The sequence below is a fragment of the Monodelphis domestica genome, chromosome 2, assembly GCF_027887165.1.
Source record: "Monodelphis domestica isolate mMonDom1 chromosome 2, mMonDom1.pri, whole genome shotgun sequence".
NCBI classification, from domain to species: domain Eukaryota; kingdom Metazoa; phylum Chordata; class Mammalia; order Didelphimorphia; family Didelphidae; genus Monodelphis; species Monodelphis domestica.
The window spans coordinates 272,603,074-272,624,665 of NC_077228.1; the positions used below are offsets into that span (position 1 = coordinate 272,603,074).

A 21,592-nucleotide genomic window follows, 5' to 3' on the forward strand; every position below is an offset into this window, starting at 1 on the left:
AGCATACTGGCTTCTAAGACTTAGGCTTCTAGCTTATATCCATTCCCTCCAAACCTATACAGGAAAGAAGCTATGATCTGAATTTGGACTCTCTTCTCTTTTGTGTTCCCTTGAATCTGTGTTCCTGCCAGGGGCAGCCCTTCAAGGCAGGAGTCTCTTTGTGGAAACATACAACCTTTGATAATTCTAGAGACTCCCTTCTGAAGAAAATCCAGGAAGTTGGCCATTGTTCACTTTTCAACTTCTAACATTTCCTACTCTGCTCCCACCCCACATAATATCCCGTTTTCCCCCTTTAAAACAAAAAGGAATCAGTTTTGATTTACCTATTTTTTGGTTTTATTTTATTTTTTAAGATGGAATCCTTTTTATTTTGAGATCTGTGGAATTCTGGTGCCTGTTTTTAACCTATTACAAACTGAAACAAGCCAGGAAAAGTAAGGTGATAACAGTGGTTTTGTGTTGACCAGTTAACACATTTAATAAGAGCTTGAGCATGCTGTATGAGAGTGTGAAACTTCCATTTCAAACTAGGAACCCCAGCACCTAATGCTTCAGCATCCAAAGAGTACTTTTGGTTCAGCCTCTGTAGATGACATCAATAGAGATGTTTCAAGGGACCAGTTTCTTGTGATTATATCAGCAAAGAAACCTCCTTTATTGCTGATTTGAAAATCAGAGATTGAGTTTGTCACCTAAAGATCCCCATAAAATTAACATCTTTTGGCAGTGTAAGATATAATATTCTTTGGTAATCTATCTATCCCACATATTTGGAATTTTTCTACTTGAGGTTTCATCAAGTAGGATTTACAGATTGGATGATGGCTTCTACAGGACTAAGTAAGGTAAAGATTGGGAATTTGGTAAATTGTGAATCAGAAAGAACTTAGCAATTATCCTAAATCCACAGACCACCTTTGCCATAAGAAATGGTTCTAGAAATGAATGTTTTAGGAAAACTTTCTTCCTCTTTTTTTGAGGGGATGATTATTGATCAATTGATTTATCTAGAGAGTTAGACACAACTAAACAAGACCTTTAAACTCTATAAAATGGTTCATATATATTATTTTTCAAAATTCATGGCAGCCTTTGGGATGAGTAGGACCACAGACCTTATTCCCATTTTAAAGATGAAGGCTACAAGTCAAAGTCAGGTTAAGAAACTTGCCTAAGGTCACACAGTTAATAAGTAACTCTTTGAAGGTAGAGGCTACTTTTACCTTTTTTCATATTCCTAGCACATAGCTCAGTATCTGGCTCATAGTAAGCACTTCATAAATGCTTTCTAATCCTGACTTTGCCACAAATGAAGTCATTATTTACTTTCCATGGATTTCAGTTTCCTGTGTTGTAAAATGAGGGATTTGAACTATATAAGGGACCTTTTTATTCCTTTCCAGCTCCAGTTATTTTGGAAATTAAGAATTTAGTGTGAAATTTAGAATCAGTCAAATTATCTGGATGAAGACCTAGTTTCTGACATAGCCATGTTGTTTGGGAAGACTGTTTTGAATACTGAGTAATTCTTTCCTTTAGGGTAGTTCAATTCCAGGAACAAAATACTGGAATGAAACCCAGGTGTCTGGGGAACTAGAACCAGTAGAATAAAGGAGGAGAAAAAATTGCACTTGAGTTCAAAAAGTTAATTGTACTATGTGGAATATGGAGGATAGGAAGAAAATCATGTGGAAAAGACTTCCAGGTTCAGTCTGGGTTATTATGATGTGAGAGCCAAAAAAGCAGATGCTGTCTTATAGGCATCATATGTGGGGTACCCTGCCTTGCCCTGAGCACAGATAGAATACAGTGCTCAATTTTGGGAGCCATCATTTTGTAGGGACAGTGACAAGGTAGAGAGGATGAGAATAATCAGGATGGAAACTAGAAAACAGGAAGAGAATTTGTGATATTTCACCCAGAGGCAAAGACTTAGGCATGTCATGATAGCAACCTTCAGTATTTTGAGGCTTGACCTCAAAAAGGAATAGATTGATGCTTTGCTTCCAAAGAATAAAATCTAGGACCAATGGATCCAAGTACAGGGAGGCAGGTTAAAGCTCAACATCATGAAAATTGTCTGAACAATTAAAGCCAACCCCAAACTGAAAAGACTGTTTAACATTTCTGACTCTTTACTCTCCCTTAATATCCCCATATTTAACAAGTTGCCTCATCTTATGGATATCACATATCTTCTTATCTGTCTATCCAGTCATGCAACTACTAACCAGTCAGGCCCTCATCACCTAAGAGTATTGTAGCATCCTTCTCACTGGTTTCCCTGCCCCTATGCTCTCCCTATCCCATCATCCATATAGCTGCCAAAATGATATTCCTAAAGCCCTGGGCTGACCATGTGACTCCCCTTCTGAAAAGACTTCAGTAATTCTCTATGGCTTTAAGATGAAATATAAACTCTCATGTTTGACAGTTAAAACCCTTCACTCTCTGGCTCTAGCCTGTCATTCCAAACCTAAATAGCCATTGTTCCTTTTCATATCATCTATGCCATGGGAAGAAATGGCCAAAATGTGATCTCCTTGCCATTTCTCATGTGCATCATTACAAGTTCTGTCTCTATCCCTTTGTACTAGTTGTCTTCCATGCCTGTACACTCCACCTTTTAGAATCCTGCTAGGCCCAAGTTCCATCTCCTACTGAGCCCTTTTTCTGATCATTCTAGTTGCTGGTATACCTCCTGTCTCCCCCAAATTACTTTGTATTTACTTTTTTTAAAAACCCTTACCTTCTGTCTTAGAATCAATACTATGTATTGGTTTCAAGGCAGAAGAGTAGAAAAGGCTAGGCAGTAGGGGTCACATGGCTAGGAAGTACCTGAGGTCACATTTGAATCCAAGTCCTCTCATCTCTAGGCCTGACTCTTAATCCAGAACCACCTAGCTGCTCTCGCTTTGTATTTACTTTGCATGTGTTTGCAGGTTGTCACCTCCAAAGTGCCTGAACAGCAAGGGCTTTTTTTGTCTTTGGATCCCCAGTACCCAACACAGTTTGTAACACATATTAAGTGTTTAATAAATGTTTGTTGATTGCTTGATTTTACACTAATGTAATTCTTCATCCAAACTGAATGACATAAAAATGTAATAGCCAGGACTTATGATATAGGTAGGTGTTATACAATACTACTTTTCTTCACATATGGTATCACTGATTTGGAATTGAGTACTCTTCTGACCATGGAGGTCTATGATTCTAGGATCAAATTCATAGTATGTAAAAGAAGAGGCAGTAAATAAGTTAGCATTTTTATTTCCATGATTTCTATACTTTTTTAGCCCTACCCTTTAGCCCCAATATTAAAAAAAAAACAAAAAACTTGAAATTAAAAGAGTAGATGTGGGGGAGAAGGATAGAGGTAGAATTATTTATCTGAATATCTGAGTTATAGACTACTAGATGACCAGATACTGTCTTATTTGTCTTTGAGACTTATCCTACTTGCTAAAAATAAATAATTCATCCAGACTTATACAAATAAGAGCCAAACTAATTAGAATCTGGGCTTTTATTTCTTCTTTTCCATGAAGTTTAAAGTTGTTGCTTTAAGAGGAACTGTTCTTTGTGAGAAAGAAGAGAATGCTTCTACAAATGATTAAAAAGTGGCATTTATATTTAGACCTGCCTTTCATTTAGACTTTAGTTTTCTTACCATCTTTGTCAGTGACAGTGTTTGTTTTGTTGTAGGAAAAACCCTGGGCTCAGAAGACCTGGAGTTGAATTCCAGCTTTGATGATAGTTATCAGTGTGACTTGGGATTTAACCTCACAGGGACCTCAGTTTCCTTCTCTGTAAAATAAAAGTATTATTATGAATGATTCCTGGAGAATCCATCAGCTCTAAAATCACTCTTCTAGATCTTACCCTCCTGTTATAGATTGTAGTGGAGTATAATAAATAGATCTCCCAGGGCCCTCCCGTTACAGTATATCATGACTTAACTTTTAGTGGCAAGACCTGAATACTTCTTGGTTTAGAGGCACAACTTGGATTTGAGTCTTCTGAATTAGTTGGAGTGATTCAGAGAATCATAACTTCCCTAAAGCCCTAACCCACAGCCAAAGGTAAAGAAGAAAGTCTGAGAGAGAGAACCAGGCACGATTAAAGGAGTGTAAGTGTAGACCAGCTTTCCTCCCTTCAATTCAATTGAATAGTTTCTCAAGTACCTACTTTGTACAGGGTTTTTATGTTATAATTGTCATGTGTTATAGAGTTCCCTAGTTAGTAGCAAATAGCCATTTCTTCCTTTAACTTAACTTAACTCTTTATCTGCCCAACTAAATTCAAAGCAGTTTCCTAGCAAAGAAGGATAAAATCTTTTTGCCTTTTTTTTTCAAACTTGAGAGAATAATTTTCCTTTCTCAAAAAGAGTTTGTAAAGAATATGCAGGTGTGGCAGGGTGTATTAAATATGGTAACTCTGAAAGGGAGCTGTCTCCTTGCTATTATTAAAATAAGTAGAAACTGAAAAGCCACCCTGTGGAAATTGAATGTGTATATATGTATGTTTTTCCTCCCAGTGAAAATACATTCCTGTCCTGATGATGTACTTCCCTCAGGGTGCTGTTTTTCTTCAGTCAGGTTATGAATTTTACATCCCTTGCACAAGGACAGTAAGCTAGACCTCCTTTTCCTCCCTCTACCCAAACTGTTTTTGTTCTTTAAGAGGTTACCTTCATGCTAGGGATGTGGCAAAGACCCTACCCCCCGTAGATAGCCTTTTTTGGGGGGGGGTTGCAGATGAAAGTTTGGAATCAGAACACTCTCCAATCTGAGAACCTTTCTATTGCCAGCATTTAAGGAAAGCAGAGTAGAGATACTGATGAATTCATGCAGGGTGTCTGTGACAGAGAGTAAATCTGTCAGCAGTCATTTTCTAGGGGCTAGTGCATGGTCTTGAAATTGTACTTGAATTCACCAATCAAATGGATTCAGGGCCAGGCTAGCTTCTATATATGAGAAGAAATTGAGGACATTGGCCCACTATACATTTTAGGGGTGTTGCTCATGATGAGACCATTTGACCTGGGGTGTGATTCTATACCTGTATAAATGTACAAACTTTTCTCTCATTTCCTATCTTCAAAACCCAAAATTGTGTTTATTTGTTTACCAAGCTGGAATTAGCAATAATGATAGTAACAGTTAACTGTAGAGTATTTTTAAGTTTCAATTGTAGTAAGAGGAGGCATTTATATAGTAGCTTAAGATTTGCAAAGCACTTTAGAATTTTTTGTCTCATTTTACAAAGCACTTCACACACATACACACTTTTTCTTTTTCTTTTTTTTTTAAGGAAATTGAAGCTCTGGGAGATTTTGTGACTTCCTCATAAATAGCCAGCAAATATCTGGTCTCCTCCAGGTCTAATGTTCTTTCTACTATACTGTGCTACCTCACTCAGGGGAACAGATTCCACCCAATTCAACTTGCTGCTAGTGTGAGCCTGAATATGAGAACAGTCAGCAAAGCCACCTCAAAAAGGGGAAGAGAGTAGAGTTTATTAAATACCTCCTTTGTATTGGCACAGTTCAAGGCACTGGCCAAATAGAGAAATGAAGTATAATATATAATATGATACCCCTTTTCTTTAGAGGTACACATGTGATACCCTTTACCAATTAAAAAATAATACAGGACAACATGTAACAAGTGCCAGAGTGGGTAGTTCAGACTGTAATGCCTAGAGGAACATCAGCATAGATGAGAGTGCATCACTGAGCACTGGGATACAAGCCCAAAGAGAAAAGTGCTTTTTTTCCTCTTATAGAATTCTTGACCTGTTATATGTCTGAACTCTTTTAGGAAGTTATAAGAGCATTTTGTTTTAGCAAAGAACTGGAAACTAAGGGACTTTTTGTCATTGAAGAATGGCTGGACAAATTGTAGCATATGAGTGTCATGGAAAACCAGAAAAAAAGTTACAAAAGTACAGATTCAAAGAAACCTAGGAAGATTTCTATAAACTGATACAGATTAAATTGAATAGAGCCAAGAGAACAATTTCTACAATGAAAATATCGTTCAAAAAATAAAACAACTTTGAAAGACTTGGGAATTCTGACAAATGCAATGTCCATCTGCAATCCAGAAGACTAAAAATAAAGCATGTTACCCACCTACTGTCAGAGTAGTATTGGACTCAAGTTACAGAATGAGAAATACATTTTCATGTATGGCCTGTGTAGTGATCCCTCACTTGTTGCAGGAGTTAGATTCCAGAGACCCCTGTGATAGGTGAAAATCCAAAGCAGTGGGAGAGGAAACAGACCATGCTACAATCACTGAGCCAATCAGCACCCAGGATACAGCTCTGTGGTTGGTCACCTTTCATTCCATCAGCCAATAGTGTACAGTCTCCCATTGGCAAACTTGCACTAGCAGTAGTGGCATACTGCATTTCCATTGTTTACAGTAGGATATTCATCCACAAAATCCCATGATATAGCAAAAACTCCATGATACAGCATTAGATTAAAAAAAAAACATGATACAGTGAAGCCACATTAAGTGAACTACAATATAGCAAGAGATGACTATATAGGAATTTATTTTGGTTGACTGCATATTTGTTTTCCAATGAGGTTGGGATAAAGAAAGGAGCTAGCTATAAGTTTGAGGGAGAAGGAGGAAGTGGGGGGAGAGAGAAAGTTCTGGGGGGACAGAGGTTAAGAGGAAAGCAAACAGTATATAATAGACTTACAATTTCATATACAATTTTTTGTTATCCTTTATATATAGAAATTCTCTTTTTGCTTGGTGTTGGTCAATTTAGAATAAACATTTAAAGATTTTCAAGTTGAAGGACAGAATAAAGGGCCTACAGGAGGACAAGGATAGCAGTCATGGAAATTTTTTCATTAATATTTAGAATTAGAACAGGGTAGGAAGGAGTATACAAAGGCATCTTCCTTTCTTTTCTCTTTTTCTACCCATAGTACCAAAACCCCAAGTAGGAAGGGAAGAATGAGATAATCTAATTTCTTTTATGTTTGAATCCTACTTCAAATCTCACCATTCAAGGAATCTGATAGGACTTACTCTGTATTTCCTAAAATTCCATGAGATTTTTGAGGTCTCAATCTAAGTCTTTTCTGTGAACAGATTCTGATTTGTGACCCCACAGCAGCTTCTAAAAAATCCAGTGTTATAGATTGAATCTTACTTTGTTGCTCATTTTAGTAGCCCAGTCCACTGTGGCATTTCTATACAGAGCACTTGTCTTTTTCCATTCTTTTCTCTGTGAGTGTTTTGAAATGTTTATGTGCTTTGTGAGAACCTCCCTGACTATGGGTGGGGATGGTGAAGATAAAGAATGGAATTCCTTACTTGGAAAATTGCCCTCCATATGCAGTGAAAAATCTTCCCACTGTTCTGAGGCCTGGCCAGGATAGCACACTCCTCAGAAGTACAAAGAGCCAAACAAGTTTTAGGATACTAATAAGAATCTATTAAATATCTCTAGCAGTTTTCCCTTTACTTTTTTCCATTCATATTGAAGATGAAATTTATTACTTGTACCAGCATTGGAAGTTCACCAAATTCAGCAAGTATTTTTAAAGCATCTTTTATGTGCTAAGTGCTAGATATTAAGAGAGGAGAAAAACAGTCTTTGTTAAAGAAGTTTACAATCAATGAATCACAAGCATCTATTAATTACATACTCTATACTAGGTACTTTGCTAGGGGGTTCAGTATAAAAAAAGACAAAAGCTAAATAGTCTCTGCCTTCTAGAAGCTTACTACCAGGGCACAAAAAGTACACATAGTTATTTACAAAATGTAGATAAAGTGATTTGAGGGGAAGGTCATCACTGTTGGTGGGATCAGGTTAGAAGGGGAGCCAAGCTTTGAAGAAAATTAGAGATTTGGAAAGATGGACATGAAAGGTAAGGGCATTCCAGTAAGCCAGTGCAAAGGCATGGAGGCAGAAAGGGAGTACCATGGATGAGAAGAAGCCAGAAGTCCAGCCTGACTAGATCACATTCTGGATAAAAAGGAATAATGGATAAAAGATCTGGAAATGTGGGCTGTAGAGAGATTGTGAAGGACTTTAAATGAAAAACAAAGTTTATAGTCACTGGAATTTATTGAGTAGTGGAATGTCATGGTCAAATTTGTACTTTAGAAAATTCAGTTTGACCATGGTGTGAAAAATAGATTGGAAAGGGGAGAAGTATGATCCAAGGAAACTATTTAGGATGCTGTTACAGTACTGTCTAAACAGGACAAATTGAGGGACTCTGAAGTAGAATGGTGGCTACGTGGAGGGAGAGAAGGGTATGAATATGAGAGATTTTGTTTTGAAGGAAAATTTGAGAAATTTTGACAACTTATTGGGTGAGAATGAATAGTTAAATGGTTTTTTTTTGTTTGTTTTGTTTTAAATATTTTTCCATGGTTACATGATACATTTTCTTCCCACAAGAAATTCTACTGGGTTATTCAAATGTTATAACTTGATACCTATTTCTATATTATTCATTTTTGCAATAGAGCAGTCTTTTGAAACCAAAACCCCAAATTATGTACCCATATAAAAAACTGATTTTTCTTTTGTATTTCTACTCCCACAGTTCTTTCTCTTGATGTGGATAGCATTCTTTCTCATAAGTCCCTCGGTATTGTCCTAGATCATTGTATTGCTACTAGTAGCAAAATCCATTATGTTCAATTGTTCCATAGTCTTTCAACTTTCTATGTACAATGTTCTCTTGGTTCTGCTCATTTCACTCTGCATCAGTTCATTGAAGTTCTTCCAGTTCATATAGAAATCCTCCAATTCATCATTCCTTATAGCACAATAGTATTCCATCACTATCATTTACCACAATTTGTTCAGCCATTCCCCAATTGAGGGACACCCCCTCATTTTCCAATTTTTTGCCACCACAGAGTGCGGCTGTGAATATTTTTGTACAACCCTTTTTTATTATCGCTTTGGGGTACAAACCTAGTAGTGGTATTGTTGGATCAAAGGGCATGCATTCTTTTAAAGTGCTTTGGGCATAATTCCAAATACCTTCCAGAATGGTTGAATCAATTCACAACTCCACCAGCAGTGTATTAGTGTCCCAATTTGCCACATCCTCTCCAACATTTATTATTTTTCTTTATTGTCATATTGGCCAATATGCTAGGTATGAGTTGGTACCTCAGAGTTGTTTTGATTTGCATTTTTCTAATCAGGAGGGATTTAGAACACTTTTTCATGTGATTATTAATAGTTTTGATTTCTTCATCTGAAAACTGCTTAATGAATAGTCAGTGTAGCAAAAATGGATTATGTATGGATAGTGGTGCCCACAACATAAATCGGAAATTTCTGTGGATTCATGGATTTAGAGCTGGAGGGGACTTTAAAGGCTCTTTGTTTTATAGATGAGGAAAATGAGGCCCCAAGAGATTGTTACTTGCTTATGGTCCCACAAATAATAAGTGGCAGAATCCAGGTCCTCTGACTCCAGATCCAGTGTCCTTTCTAATGTACCATTCTGCAAAAATATAATATAAAAAGTTATAAAGCCTAGCTATGATCTAGAGAAAGTACTACATATACTATATATTTTTTACCTGGGCAGAGAATAGGAGGGAGAGATAATCAGTGATAGTTTTATGAAGGAGGTACTTACCTTAATGTAGGTCTTGAAAAAAGAGAAGGATTTCAGCAGTCAGAGATGAGGAGGAAAAGATGCTTCTGTTATAGAAGGAGGTCTGGGTAAATATATTTTAGCAGATGAGAAGGTAGGAAGAGATGAGAGAACCACCAATAGCCAATGCTGACTGGAATGTAGTATATATGAGGGGGCATAATAGGAAATAAGGCTGAAAAATAAATTGGAACCAGATTGTGAAGGGATTTAAATGCTGGGCATTCGTCCTTGGGCAGTGGATGAACACTGCAGGTTTTTCAGCAAGAGATTAACTAGGTCAGACCTGTACCTTAGGAACAACAACAATAATAATAATAAATAAAATTTTTATATTGTGCCAGGCACTGTACTAAGTGCTTTAAAATTATTATCTCATTTGATCCTCACAATGGGGGCAGGGGGAGGTAGGCACTATTATTATCATCATTTTATAGATAAGAAAAGTGACTTGACCAGGATCACACAGTGTCTGAGGGAGGATTTGAACCTAAATCTTCCTGACTAAGCCTGGTAGCCTATCCACTGTACTACCTTGTCCCAGGAAGGAAGATTATTTTTACAACTGTGTGGAGGATGAATTGAAGAATCAATTCATTGGTAAGTGTTTATTAAGCTCTTAATATATTCAGGCACTCTGCAAAACATAGAAGATGCAAAGAAATATAAAACTACTGTCTTCCACTCTTGAGGGGAATTAAGAATTCTAATGGGAGAGACAGCATACAAATAATTTTGGTCATTGATGCAGAATAGTGGGAAGTTAATCTCAGAAGGAAAGCACTAGCAATTAGGTGAGATTGGGTTGGGCTAATGGACTACCAACCAGCAAAGGCCTCCCAATTAAGTTGTGATTTGAGTTGAGTTTTGAAGGAAGCTGTGGAAGCCAAGAGGCAGAGATGAATAGAGGAAATGCTTTCAGCCTGAGGGACAGCCATTGAAAAGACAAGAAGTGCTGTCCCTTGTGAGGATTGGCAAGTGAGTCAGTTTAGCTGGATTATAAAGTATATGAAGAGGGAGGCAGCTAGGTGGCTCAGTGGATAGAGAACCAGGCCTGGAGACAGGAAGACCTGGGTTAAAATATGCCCCCAGATACTTCCCAGGTATGTGACCCTGGAGAAGTCACTTAACCCCAATTGCCCAACTCTTACCTCTCATCTTGGAATTGGCATTTAGTATTGCTTCTATGACAGAAAGTAAAGGTATTTTTTAAAAAGTATATGGAGGGGAATAAATAATAAGAAAGATAGGAAGGTGCAAGATTGTGAAAGGTTTTAAATGCAAAACAGAGTAATTTCTATTTTATCCTGTAGGTAATAGGTGAAGCTACTGGAGTGAGTGGCCTGGCCAGACTTGTTCTTTAGTAAGATCACTTTGGCAGCTGAGTGGAGAATGGATCGAAGTGGGCATTGGAGAAAGGAGAAGCCTGAGGCTATGAGAGGTTGTGACTTGCTCATACAACTAATCTGTCAGAGCTCAGACTGAAGCCCAGATTTCTTTTGTCTCCAAATCTAGAACTTTTTCCACTGTACTATACTGACTCTCAGTAATAATGTTGTTAGAGGGCAGCTGGGTGGCTCAGTGGACTGAAAGCTAGGCCTTAGAGACAGGAGGTCCTAGGTTCAAATCTGACCTCAGACACTCTCTGGCTGTGTGACCCTGGGCAAGTCACTTTACCCACATTGCCTAGCCTTCTGCCTTGGAACCAATACACAGTATTGATTCTAAGATGAAAGATAAATGGTTTAAAAAATAATAATAATGTTATAGCAAGAATAAGATCTCTTCTTTCATTCTATCCCCATCCCACCCCTTTCCCCTAGACCAAAACCAAAAAACAACCAAACTGTAATTGTCTGATCATATTTATTTTTTACTTCAACACAATGGTTAAACTACATGAAGTTTGGATCAGAACTTTACTTGTCTTTACTGAACATTTATTTGTCCAGACTAAAATCACCATACTTCCTGGCAGACAATTCACATTAAGGGATGAGGCCAAGAATTTGGGGGGGAAAGTGAAGAAACAGGAGGTCTTGCAAAGTTTTCTTTATGGCCCTTGTGTTTAATGAAGCCAAGAGCAGTGATGGGGAAGGGGGTAAGATACTATAGAGGCCAGTGTTGCTGTAATGCTTGACTACCTCCAAACCTGGGCCACTCTGTCAGATGCTGGAGAAGGGCTCCAAAGGTCCAACTTTAAATCTCTGAGGTTAGGGATTCTCTACTTAAAGTTCTAAACAAACCAATAATTTTCTTTAAATAATTTTGTAAATTAAAGTTCCACTGTCAAAACTTGGATGAGTCCCTAATCAAACCTCACAGTTTAGCTATGGTAAATTTGAGTATCAAGAATCAACTGTTCCTAGATTTTGATCATCAAAAATGAAGATTGACATTCCTGAAATATTTTTTATTGATGATGATAATCACCTTAGTCTAGGCTGATACTCCTAGGACAATTTAGAGAGAGCAGACCAAGGATACTGGGCTCCATTACTTCAGATTCAGAAGGCCCTCTGGCAGAAATTTATAATGCTTGGATTTATTGACCTAGTTTAAGCAGCTGAATCTCTAACACAGGTGTTGAAATGAAGGAATATGTAATTCTTTTGTTTATTTACAAGGAAAAAGCTTACAAATTCAGAAGGGGAAGGTTTTTAGAAATATAGCTAGGTCTAATTAGTGTGAATGATGAATCCCCTAAAGTCGTTGCATTTATCTGAATTCACACTGTTCAAAATTATAATTATATAAAATGTGGTAATTGGTTCATCCTAATAGAAATATTTGGTGAGATTTTTAATAATGTAACCACTTCAAGGGTTTTAGTATTTATACTAATCAGGGCCTCATTGGTACTACAAGAAAAAGAAATTTATCAGGTTCCCCAACCAGATAACCCTTACCTTCCCTATTTATCTTCCAAACCATTCCAATTTCACCAGGCATAGCAACTAGCAGCATAGTCACTTAGCTAAATAAATGTCTTTACCATCTTTCCCACCAAGGAGGAGAGAGAATTTGGTATGGTGGAAAGACTGCTGTTATTAGGAGTTTGAAAGCCTGGGCTCTTATATTTTAGCAAGATTTGGGATAAAAGCTACTTACCCTATCTGGACTTCAGTCTTTTCCATTAAAAAATGAGGGGTTTTTACTAGATAATTTCTATTGGTATTTTCCACTATTTCCAAAGAACAATTTGTCATTCTGGTACCCTCTAATATCTCTCCATTCTCCTCTCCTTCTAATCTTTCCCAAGCCAGGAGAAGGCATTTGTGTGTCCAAGGCAAGATTTTAAAATAACTGCCTATGTTAAAAAACCAAAAGTTTTCAAATCTATAATATTTTCTACTTAACATATAGAGAGAAGAATGTCTGGTGTTAATGTTATAAAAGTTAAAAATATTCTATTCCTCCCTATTCAGTTTAATATACTTTAATATACGACTCCAGAGGCCATCTCAAATATTTTTGTCTCTTCCCACTATTATCTCCCTATTCCCCTCTCAGTGAAAGCTGTTGCTTTATACTTCACTGGGAAAAAAAAAAAATTAAGACTATTCCCTGAAAACTCTTTCTTCTTGCCTTTTCATCTCATATAATTTAGACATCTTCCTCCACTATCCTCTTCTTCATTATATACTTAAATGGCACTTTTTCCTGCCAAGTCTGTGATTCACATTCACCCTTTAATCCAATCTCCTTCTTTCAAGCAGATTGTCCTCAATATCATCCAGAATCTTTTTTTCTCTACTCGTTCTTTCCTCATTGCTTACAAACATGCCCATGTCTTCTCTATCCTTAAAACAAAAACAAAAACAAAAAAACCCCTCATGGTTGTATCATGTCTTCTAACTTTCATCCTATATCTCTCCTCCTCTCCATGTCTAAACTCCTTTAAAAAGCCTTCTGCAATGTCTGTACTCAACTTCTCATTTCACTGATTTCTAAACCCTTTGCAACCTGTTTTCTGACCTCATAATTCCACTGAAATCACCCTCTCTAAACTTACCAGTGATCTAATTGCTAGGTCTAATGGCTTTTTCTTAGTTCCCATCCTTGATCTCTACTTAGCAGTCACCTTCTCCTCCTATATTTATTCTCCTCTAGATTTTTATTATTCTCCTTCTGCCTTGCCTTTCTTTAGTCTACTTTGCTAATTCTTTTTTTTTTTAAACCCTTACCTTCTGCCTTGGTTCCAAGGCAGAAGAGTGGTAAGGGGTAGGCAATGGGGGTCAAGTGACTTGCCCAGGGTCACACAGCTGGGAAGTGTCTGAGTCCAGATTTGAACCTAGAACCTCCTATCTCTAGGCCTGACTCTCAATCCACTGAGCCACCCAGCTGCCCCCTACTTTGCTAATTCTTGATCCTTGCCATCTTCTCTCAGTGGGTGTCCCAAAAAGCTCTGTCTTCTTTATGTTTTATGCTATCTTTGAAAAACATATATCTACTTCTTGACATCTTTAGCTTTTTATCATAATTTTCCCTAGTATTATCCTTCTCCTCCTTTCCCTAAGAGCTATCATGTGTAATATTATATTTTTAAAAGAATAGTAAGAAGAGAAAATAAAAAAAATTTGAAAATATATTCCATATGCCACAGTCACAGACCTTCCATCTCTGCAAAAGAGTGGGCTGGAGGTATCTTTTCATAGCTCTTATTCAGGACAATGTTTTTTCTTTATAATTTTGCAACATTTATTTTTGGTTGTCTTAAGATTATTTTTTCCATTTTCATTGTAGTCTATAATGTCTTAGCTGGGTGATCTCATCAACTCCCATTGGTTCATTTTTCATTTCTTAGGCATTTGATTCCCAGTCTATATATCCAGCCCTGGTCTTTCCCCTGAGCTTCAATCCTACATTACCACCTTTCTTTTAGATATTTTACACTGGCTGTCCTATAATTACCCCAAACACAACATATTCAAAACAGAATTCAATTCTCTTTTCCCTAAACCCCTCTTATGAATGTCTCTATTTATCATTGACCATCTCACCATCTTGCAGTCACCTAGGCTTGCAACTTTGTGGTCATCCTCAACTCCTCTCTCTCACCCCATATAGTCAACCTGTTGCCAAATTTGATCATTTTTGTCTTTACAACATCTCTTATATGAATCAGTTTCTCTCTACTTACACCCAGAGCCACAACCCTAGTTCAGGGCCACCTTGCTTTTTACCTGAATTATTATGATCATCTCTCACTACTGCATTCCATCCTCCCTTCAAGCTGCCAAGATGATTTTTCTGAAGCATAAGTCTAACCATGCCAATCCAATGAACCCAAGAACAAGGCGTTCACCCACTCCCCTTTGTTATTGTCCTTGGAAATAGCACTTATGGAGATGCAACTACCCCTTCAGTTACCACAGCTATATCTACTGAAAGCGACCCAGAAAAGAAAGTTCTTGTCAACATATTTTTGGTATTGTCAAATAGTCAACACCAGAAATGGTTCTGTAGAATCTGTATATCTGTAGAAATGACATTAAAATAGGGACATCAACATGGGCTTTACTAATGCACCCTAAGAACCCTTCCATCAGTTTTGCAGCTGAAACCTTCATATGAGTTGACTTCACCATTAGAGTATGGGCTCCTTGAAAGCAGGGACTGTCTTTTCTTTTTGTATTCCCAGTGCTTTGAATAGTGTTTTGTGTGTAGGAATTGCTTACTAAGAGTTTTATTCATTAATTCATCCATCTTCTGCCCAGTGAATTCTTGTAGTTCTCTGTTACCTCTAGGACCATACATAAATTCCTCTGTTTGGTATTTAAAATTCTTCATGTACTGACCCTCCCTACCTTTCCAGTCTTCTTACACTTTACTTACATTCCCCACATACTTTACAGTCCAGATATATTATTCCTGACAAAAGATAGTCCATTTGCTGTGCTAGGGTGTCACTCATGTACTAGGTGTCACTCATGCCTGGAATGATCTGCTTATCTAATCTCTTAGTTTTCCTGACTTCCCTCCAGACTCATTTCAAAGCCTAATTTCTGTAAGTGACCCTTTCTGGTTCTTCACTCCCCCTACTTCTAATTCCTTCCCCTCTTTGCAATTAATTATTCTCTTGTTTGTTTTTTTCTTCCCCTATTAGATTGTGAGCACCTTGAGATCAAGGACTGTGTTTGCCTTTCTTGTATTCCCAAAACTTAGTAGAGTGCCTTGCACATAATAATGCTTGTTAACCAACTGGTTTAATATTTGGTTGTTCACTGTCTGATTAAAAAAAAAGAGAAATAGCCATCGAATCCTTTGTAACTACCTTTTTTACCTGCCCCTGATCCAGAGGTTCTTGGCTTTTACTCTAGAGTCCAGGGATATATTTGGGGAAGGGTCTGTAAACTTGGATGTTTAATCAATAAATCAGTAAACATTTATTAAGCATCTACTATGTGGGGAAAAAATTACATCTTTATTTTTACTAGCTTCTAACTGAAATTAAGCATTCCTTTTAATTATGAATTTTCAAAACCAAAATATTATTTGAGAAGAGGATCTATGCTTCACCAAAAGTATTTATGATACAAAAAATGGTTAAGGACCCCTGCCCCACCTCTTTACCTCCCCTACTCTTTATTCCCCAAAGACCTATCATATACAAATCTCCATTCATTTAGGGGTAGGGTGAAAGTTGTATCATTAGCAAAGATTAAGCTTTAATCAATCCTTGTTAACTATCTTCTATTAATCTAGAATTATGTGGGGCATTTAAAGGTCAGGGGGTAGTGAGAAAGCATGAACATTATGTAGTAAAAAGGAAAAAGACATAATAGAATTACACAGACAAGGGTGTCTTACTAGTTATGAATTCAAAAAGTATAGTTTTGTGGGACTGGATTTAAAGAGAGAATGCTGGAGTTTAAATTACAGCACTGATACTGTATGACTGAACAAATCACTAAATCTCTTATTTTACTAAACTATAAAATGGCAAAAGTAGACCAGATGATTTCCAAGGTCTCTTCCAGCTCCATCATTTCAAGACTGACTACCTCTACTTCCACAGAATAATTGTGAGTATAGTTCTTTGTGAACTTAAAGTGAGTTTAATGTGAATTAGCTATCATTCCTACTCTCAAGGAGTTTTCAATCTAATTTAATAAAGTAGGCCAGTACATAACAGGGAATACATAATCTTTGGATAGGGAAACTGCATTAAAATTGGAATAAAATTTGGAAAAAATAAAATAGCCCAAAATACAAAGAACAACCCATATTCAGGACTTCATATTGGGCCAAATTGTATGGGACAGATTATAAGAATTCAGAAATATAAGAGAGCCCTTAAACTAGTTTGTCAGAGAAAGTTTCCTAGAGGAGAAGTGAGAAACTGAATCTTAAATGATAGATGGAGGGGAGGAAGTGGCATGATAAGAGAATACTCTTTTCTGGAAAAGAGGAGACCATTTGAATAAACAACCTCTTGCAGTGCTGAAGTCCTATAAGTGTCTGTTGTCTACTTCAAGGCTAAAAGCTCGGCTCCCAGAAGGAGCACCACTCAGAGATAATTTACAGTGTCTCTTTTTGCATGTTCAGGGTTTGGGGTTGAGCCATAATACCTTAGTCTTAACAGGAGATCAGGTGACACAGTGAGCTGAAAAAATCTGTCCTGTGGAAATATTTTGCAGATCTTTTGGCGGCAAGGAGGAAGTGGCCATGTACTTTTCTTCTGCTGCCTTTGTCTGTCAACTGAAGATGGGTGAAATGATTTTCCCCCTTCCAGCTATTGGGCACAATCACTTTACTACTTCGTCTTTTAAAGGGAAGAGAGGAATTTACATTGGCTTGTTCTTCCTCTTCAGGCTTTTAGATCTTTGACCTGGTCATGTGGCCATGTTGGCCTCATCTAGGGGATTCTGAAGAGAGCCTGAGGGTTTGTTTCATCTCAATAAGTCTGTTTTCTTGGGCTCCTTCCTTCATTGTTATTGCCTGGTGAAGGCTTGAGGGGTAAGAGTGTCCACTGAATCTTCCCCCTCCAGGTTGCTCCCAAGAATAAAACTTGTGGGCCAGAAGATCTTTCTTGAAGTGTCAACGTTAACTAAACTATATGTAGCATGTTATGATTCCTAAGGTCTTTGATGGTCAATGTAGAGAGCTGCAGACTGGGAATCAAGGAGACCAAGAAAAATTCTAGCTGTGTAACCAGTCATCAAAACTTTCTTCTCTATCCCTATCCCATGTGTAGTCAATCACCAACTCCTTACAATTCTTTCCTCCACAACTTTTCTTGAATCCATGTCTTTCTTGTAACCAATGTCATAATTCAGGTACTCATCATCTCTCACCTGGAATATTGTGAGATCTTCCTGATTGGTTTCTGCTTCTGGCTCCAGCCTATCTTTACTGCCCAACTAAACTCTCCAAACACATCATCTCTCATCTCCAGATATTTGTAGAAGCATTTTTCCATGCCTGAAATGTGTTCTTTCCTCAGCTCTCCCTCTCAGGTATCACCTCTTCTATGAAGCCTTCCTTGATTTTCTTAGTTGTTAATGCTCTCTCCCTTGAATTATTTTAGGATTTCCCATATGTATACATGTATTTCTTCAGTAGAACATGTGCCTCTTAAAAACAAAGACTTGTTTTATTTCTACCTTTTCTGTTAACACAATGCCTTGGACATAATAGATGCTTAATAAATGATTGTTAAAATTGAAACTGATCTTAAACAAATCATAGTCTTTTTCTGAAATTGTTTCATTTATACAATGAAGGAGGTTGGACTAAATGATCTCTTTGGTCTCTTAGAACTCTTTGATTCTATGATTCACTTGGTCTTTACAATCCTGAGAAGTAAGTGATTTAAGAAATATAACCTTATATTAATTAAAGTTATTGAAACTGGGATTTAAGGAGGCAGTTTGCTAAGAGCAAATTATCAGTATATAGATCTCAATCCCAGCCCAATGCTTTTTCCATTAAACTATGCAGTCCTTGGTAGTATAGATAAACCATCCTGACCTGCAAAGTTCTTCCTTGATAGAGTGAGGTCTTATATGTGAAATACAGCCACCCATCCATTTTTTGTGCCTTTCTTTGCCCACGAAATAGCTCTCAGTTCCCCCCACCAGCAACACAAGTCTCTTACACCTCCTAACAAATTGTAATATGACTGATTTCAGCCTCACTTGTAGCTCTACTTGTTCCTCAACCTCGCTGTGGCCAGAAAACTAGCTTTTGAGCTCTGGATCCCACAAACCTAGTAGAATTAAATATTGCTTCTTCAGCAAAAAGGTACCATGGAGTAACAATCCTGGTTTCTCTATATTAAACCAAAATTGGATGTTTGTTGTGTCTTCTCTTGCCATTTTACTACATCTGTGCAGAGTGTTTCCCATTCCAGAATGACATGCCTTTCTCCATTTCCCTTCTCCATCTCCTTCAAGAACCATGTCAGGTGCTGCTTCTGCCACCAGTCTTTCCCTTGTCTCCCTGCAGCTGAAATGCTCTCTTCTTAAGGAATTTTCTAAAGTGCTTTGGTCCCCTCATTTGCCGCCTTTACATTCTACTTTGTCATACTTATTTTTTGTACATGGTATCTCTCCCCTGTGAGGCTGAAAACTCCCTCAGAGCAAGAATTGTGCCATTTTTCATCACTGCATCTTTAGAACTAATGTGTTTCTTGAATTACATACCCTTTGACAGCTAACATTTCTGGTTACTTTCTTTGGGATTTCTTTCAGGAATATGGCTTCTGGAGCTGAATTACTTAGAAGCCTTTAAATCATTAAATGTGAGTTGTTTTTATTGAGATTGATTCTGACCTTGGGGATACCCAGGCTTTACCCACATTGGAATGTGAGGTGACCCAGCGTTCTCCTGCTACTGCAAATATAGTTTTCTAAAGTGTCATTCAAATCTAATGTCCTTTATTCTCTTTTTACATTTCAGATTGAAAAGATCATGAGCTCAATCGGGGAAGGCATAGACTTTTCTCAGGAACAACAGAAGATTTCAGGTACCATTTTAAATGTGGCCAGTTGGCTTAGTTGGATAGACCATCATGCCAAGAGGTTGGGGATCAGAGTTGCCACTGTCTAGACTTGCTCTGTTTATGTAGATCATGTATGGGAAGAATACTAGATTGAGGTTCAAATTCACGTTCTATTTCTATGAAACATTGTACATGTAACTTTCCTCAGACTTCATTGCTTCCTTTTTCTTCTCTGCAAGACATACAGCTTGATTTATTAGAAAATAAATAACTGCATTGGCATGGCTGACTGAGCAGCCCTTCCCCCATTCAGTATTAACCTTTCCTGATGATGAATGACTTTCTCATCCAGGTTTATCCTTTTATTACAAAAGATGGCTGTGAATAAGGGAACAACACAACCAAGTCCTTCATCCTAGTATAATCACTGCCCCAGTTTTAGGCATGTAGAACCTAGTGTTGTTCTTAATTATATATCTCCCAAATGTTCAACATTACACAAGGAACTGTAGAGATGTGCCTTACTTTATACAATAGATGTGTTCTTAAATATATATATATATATATATGTATGTGTGTTGAATTTTAATCAATTTTTTTTCAAATAAGTGACCTGGCAATTAGTTATTCATTATCATTCGTAAATTTGAATTTTGATATAAATTTGCTAAAAGTTGGCATATACCTAGAGAGTAACCACAAAAGCACCTAGGTGAATCTGGTACTATTATTACCTCATTATAAAAGTAAAGACTTTATCTGGCAAATGTCAGTCTTCTATTATAGTTAGAAATCAAATGAAATGAATGGCTATATAGTATAGTAAAAAGTACAGTGAAATCAAAGTAAAGAGATCAGTGGATACCAGCTATGACCCTTGACCTATTTGATATTATATAATCTACTTAATCTCTGAGCCCCAATTTTCTCATTTATAAGACTGAGATAATAGTATAAGCATTACTCTACCTACCTCACAAGACAGTTGTGAGGCAAGTGCTTTGCAAACTTTCAGAGTCCTCCAGAGAAGTGAATTTTTGATAGCAGCAACTTCTCTCTCAAAAAGAGGCAGCATATGTAGCATGAGTGTACTGCGCCCAGCTGTCTGGGGGAAAAGCAGCTTAGGTAATCATCAAAATGATAAATTGAGCCTTGATTTGCCAGTTTCAGAGATGTAAATATTCACACTGAACAACTTTTAAGCTGAACTGAACTGGCTCTGGCACACCGCAAAAGACCTATAATTCAAAGCTGACCTCAGACACCTATTAGGTGTGCAGTCCTGAGCAAATTACTTAACCTCTCCAGCCTCAGTTTCTTCCTCTGTTAAGTGGGGCTAATATGACTTTTTGGTATTTTACAAGCTGCTTATGAGAACTGAAGATGATAATTGCTATAAAGTTCTTGGCAGATCTCCAGGTACTGTGCATATATCAGTTACTTTTGTACATTTCAGTTTCTAAATTAATTTTAAATCCATTACCCTAAATTATGATGATACTTGAATATGCGTGCTGGCACCTATGATTTTATTGGTATAGAAAACTCCCAGGGAAAAAACCCTTTATGGATGCCGAGCAGTAACTGTTGTGCCAGTTAAAGTCCTGTGAGCTTCTTGGAACCCCCCCCCCCTCCCCCAGATGAGGAACAACTTATTTAGGTTGACACAGTGGGTGTCAGAGGTAGGATCCAAACCCAGGGCTTCCTAACTCCCAATGCTAGCTTCATCCACTATGCCACATTACCCCTAATTCTGAACTTCTATGGCTATCAATCAGTCAAGCAATAAACATTTTGTCAACTTTCTTATTCTTTTTGCTAGGACTTGTGATTTCCTCAATTTAAGGAGCTCCTTTTTCCTATAGAAAATCAGCACCTATTCTGAGAGTTGTTTATGGCACCAAAGGGACTTGCCTAGGGCCAGTGTGGTAGAGTTGTGGCTTACCAGCTTTCTGTACATTATTCCATGT

General features: G+C 37.4%; 1 protein-coding gene across 12 annotated transcripts in view; it reads left to right on the forward strand.

The window, feature by feature from the left end:
• The window catches only part of ANKS1A (ankyrin repeat and sterile alpha motif domain containing 1A), a 282,636-nt gene that overhangs the window by 230,359 nt on the left and 30,685 nt on the right, over window positions 1–21,592 (forward strand). For all 12 annotated transcript variants that reach the window (XR_001628236.2, XM_056818070.1, XM_007483721.3 and 9 more), the window contains one exon: window positions 19,580–19,646. Coding sequence is in view for 11 of the 12 variants with exons in the window: in XM_056818070.1 (XP_056674048.1) it covers window positions 19,580–19,646 (67 nt within the window). In the remaining variant the exon portion in view is untranslated. The remainder of the gene's footprint in view (window positions 1–19,579; window positions 19,647–21,592) is intronic.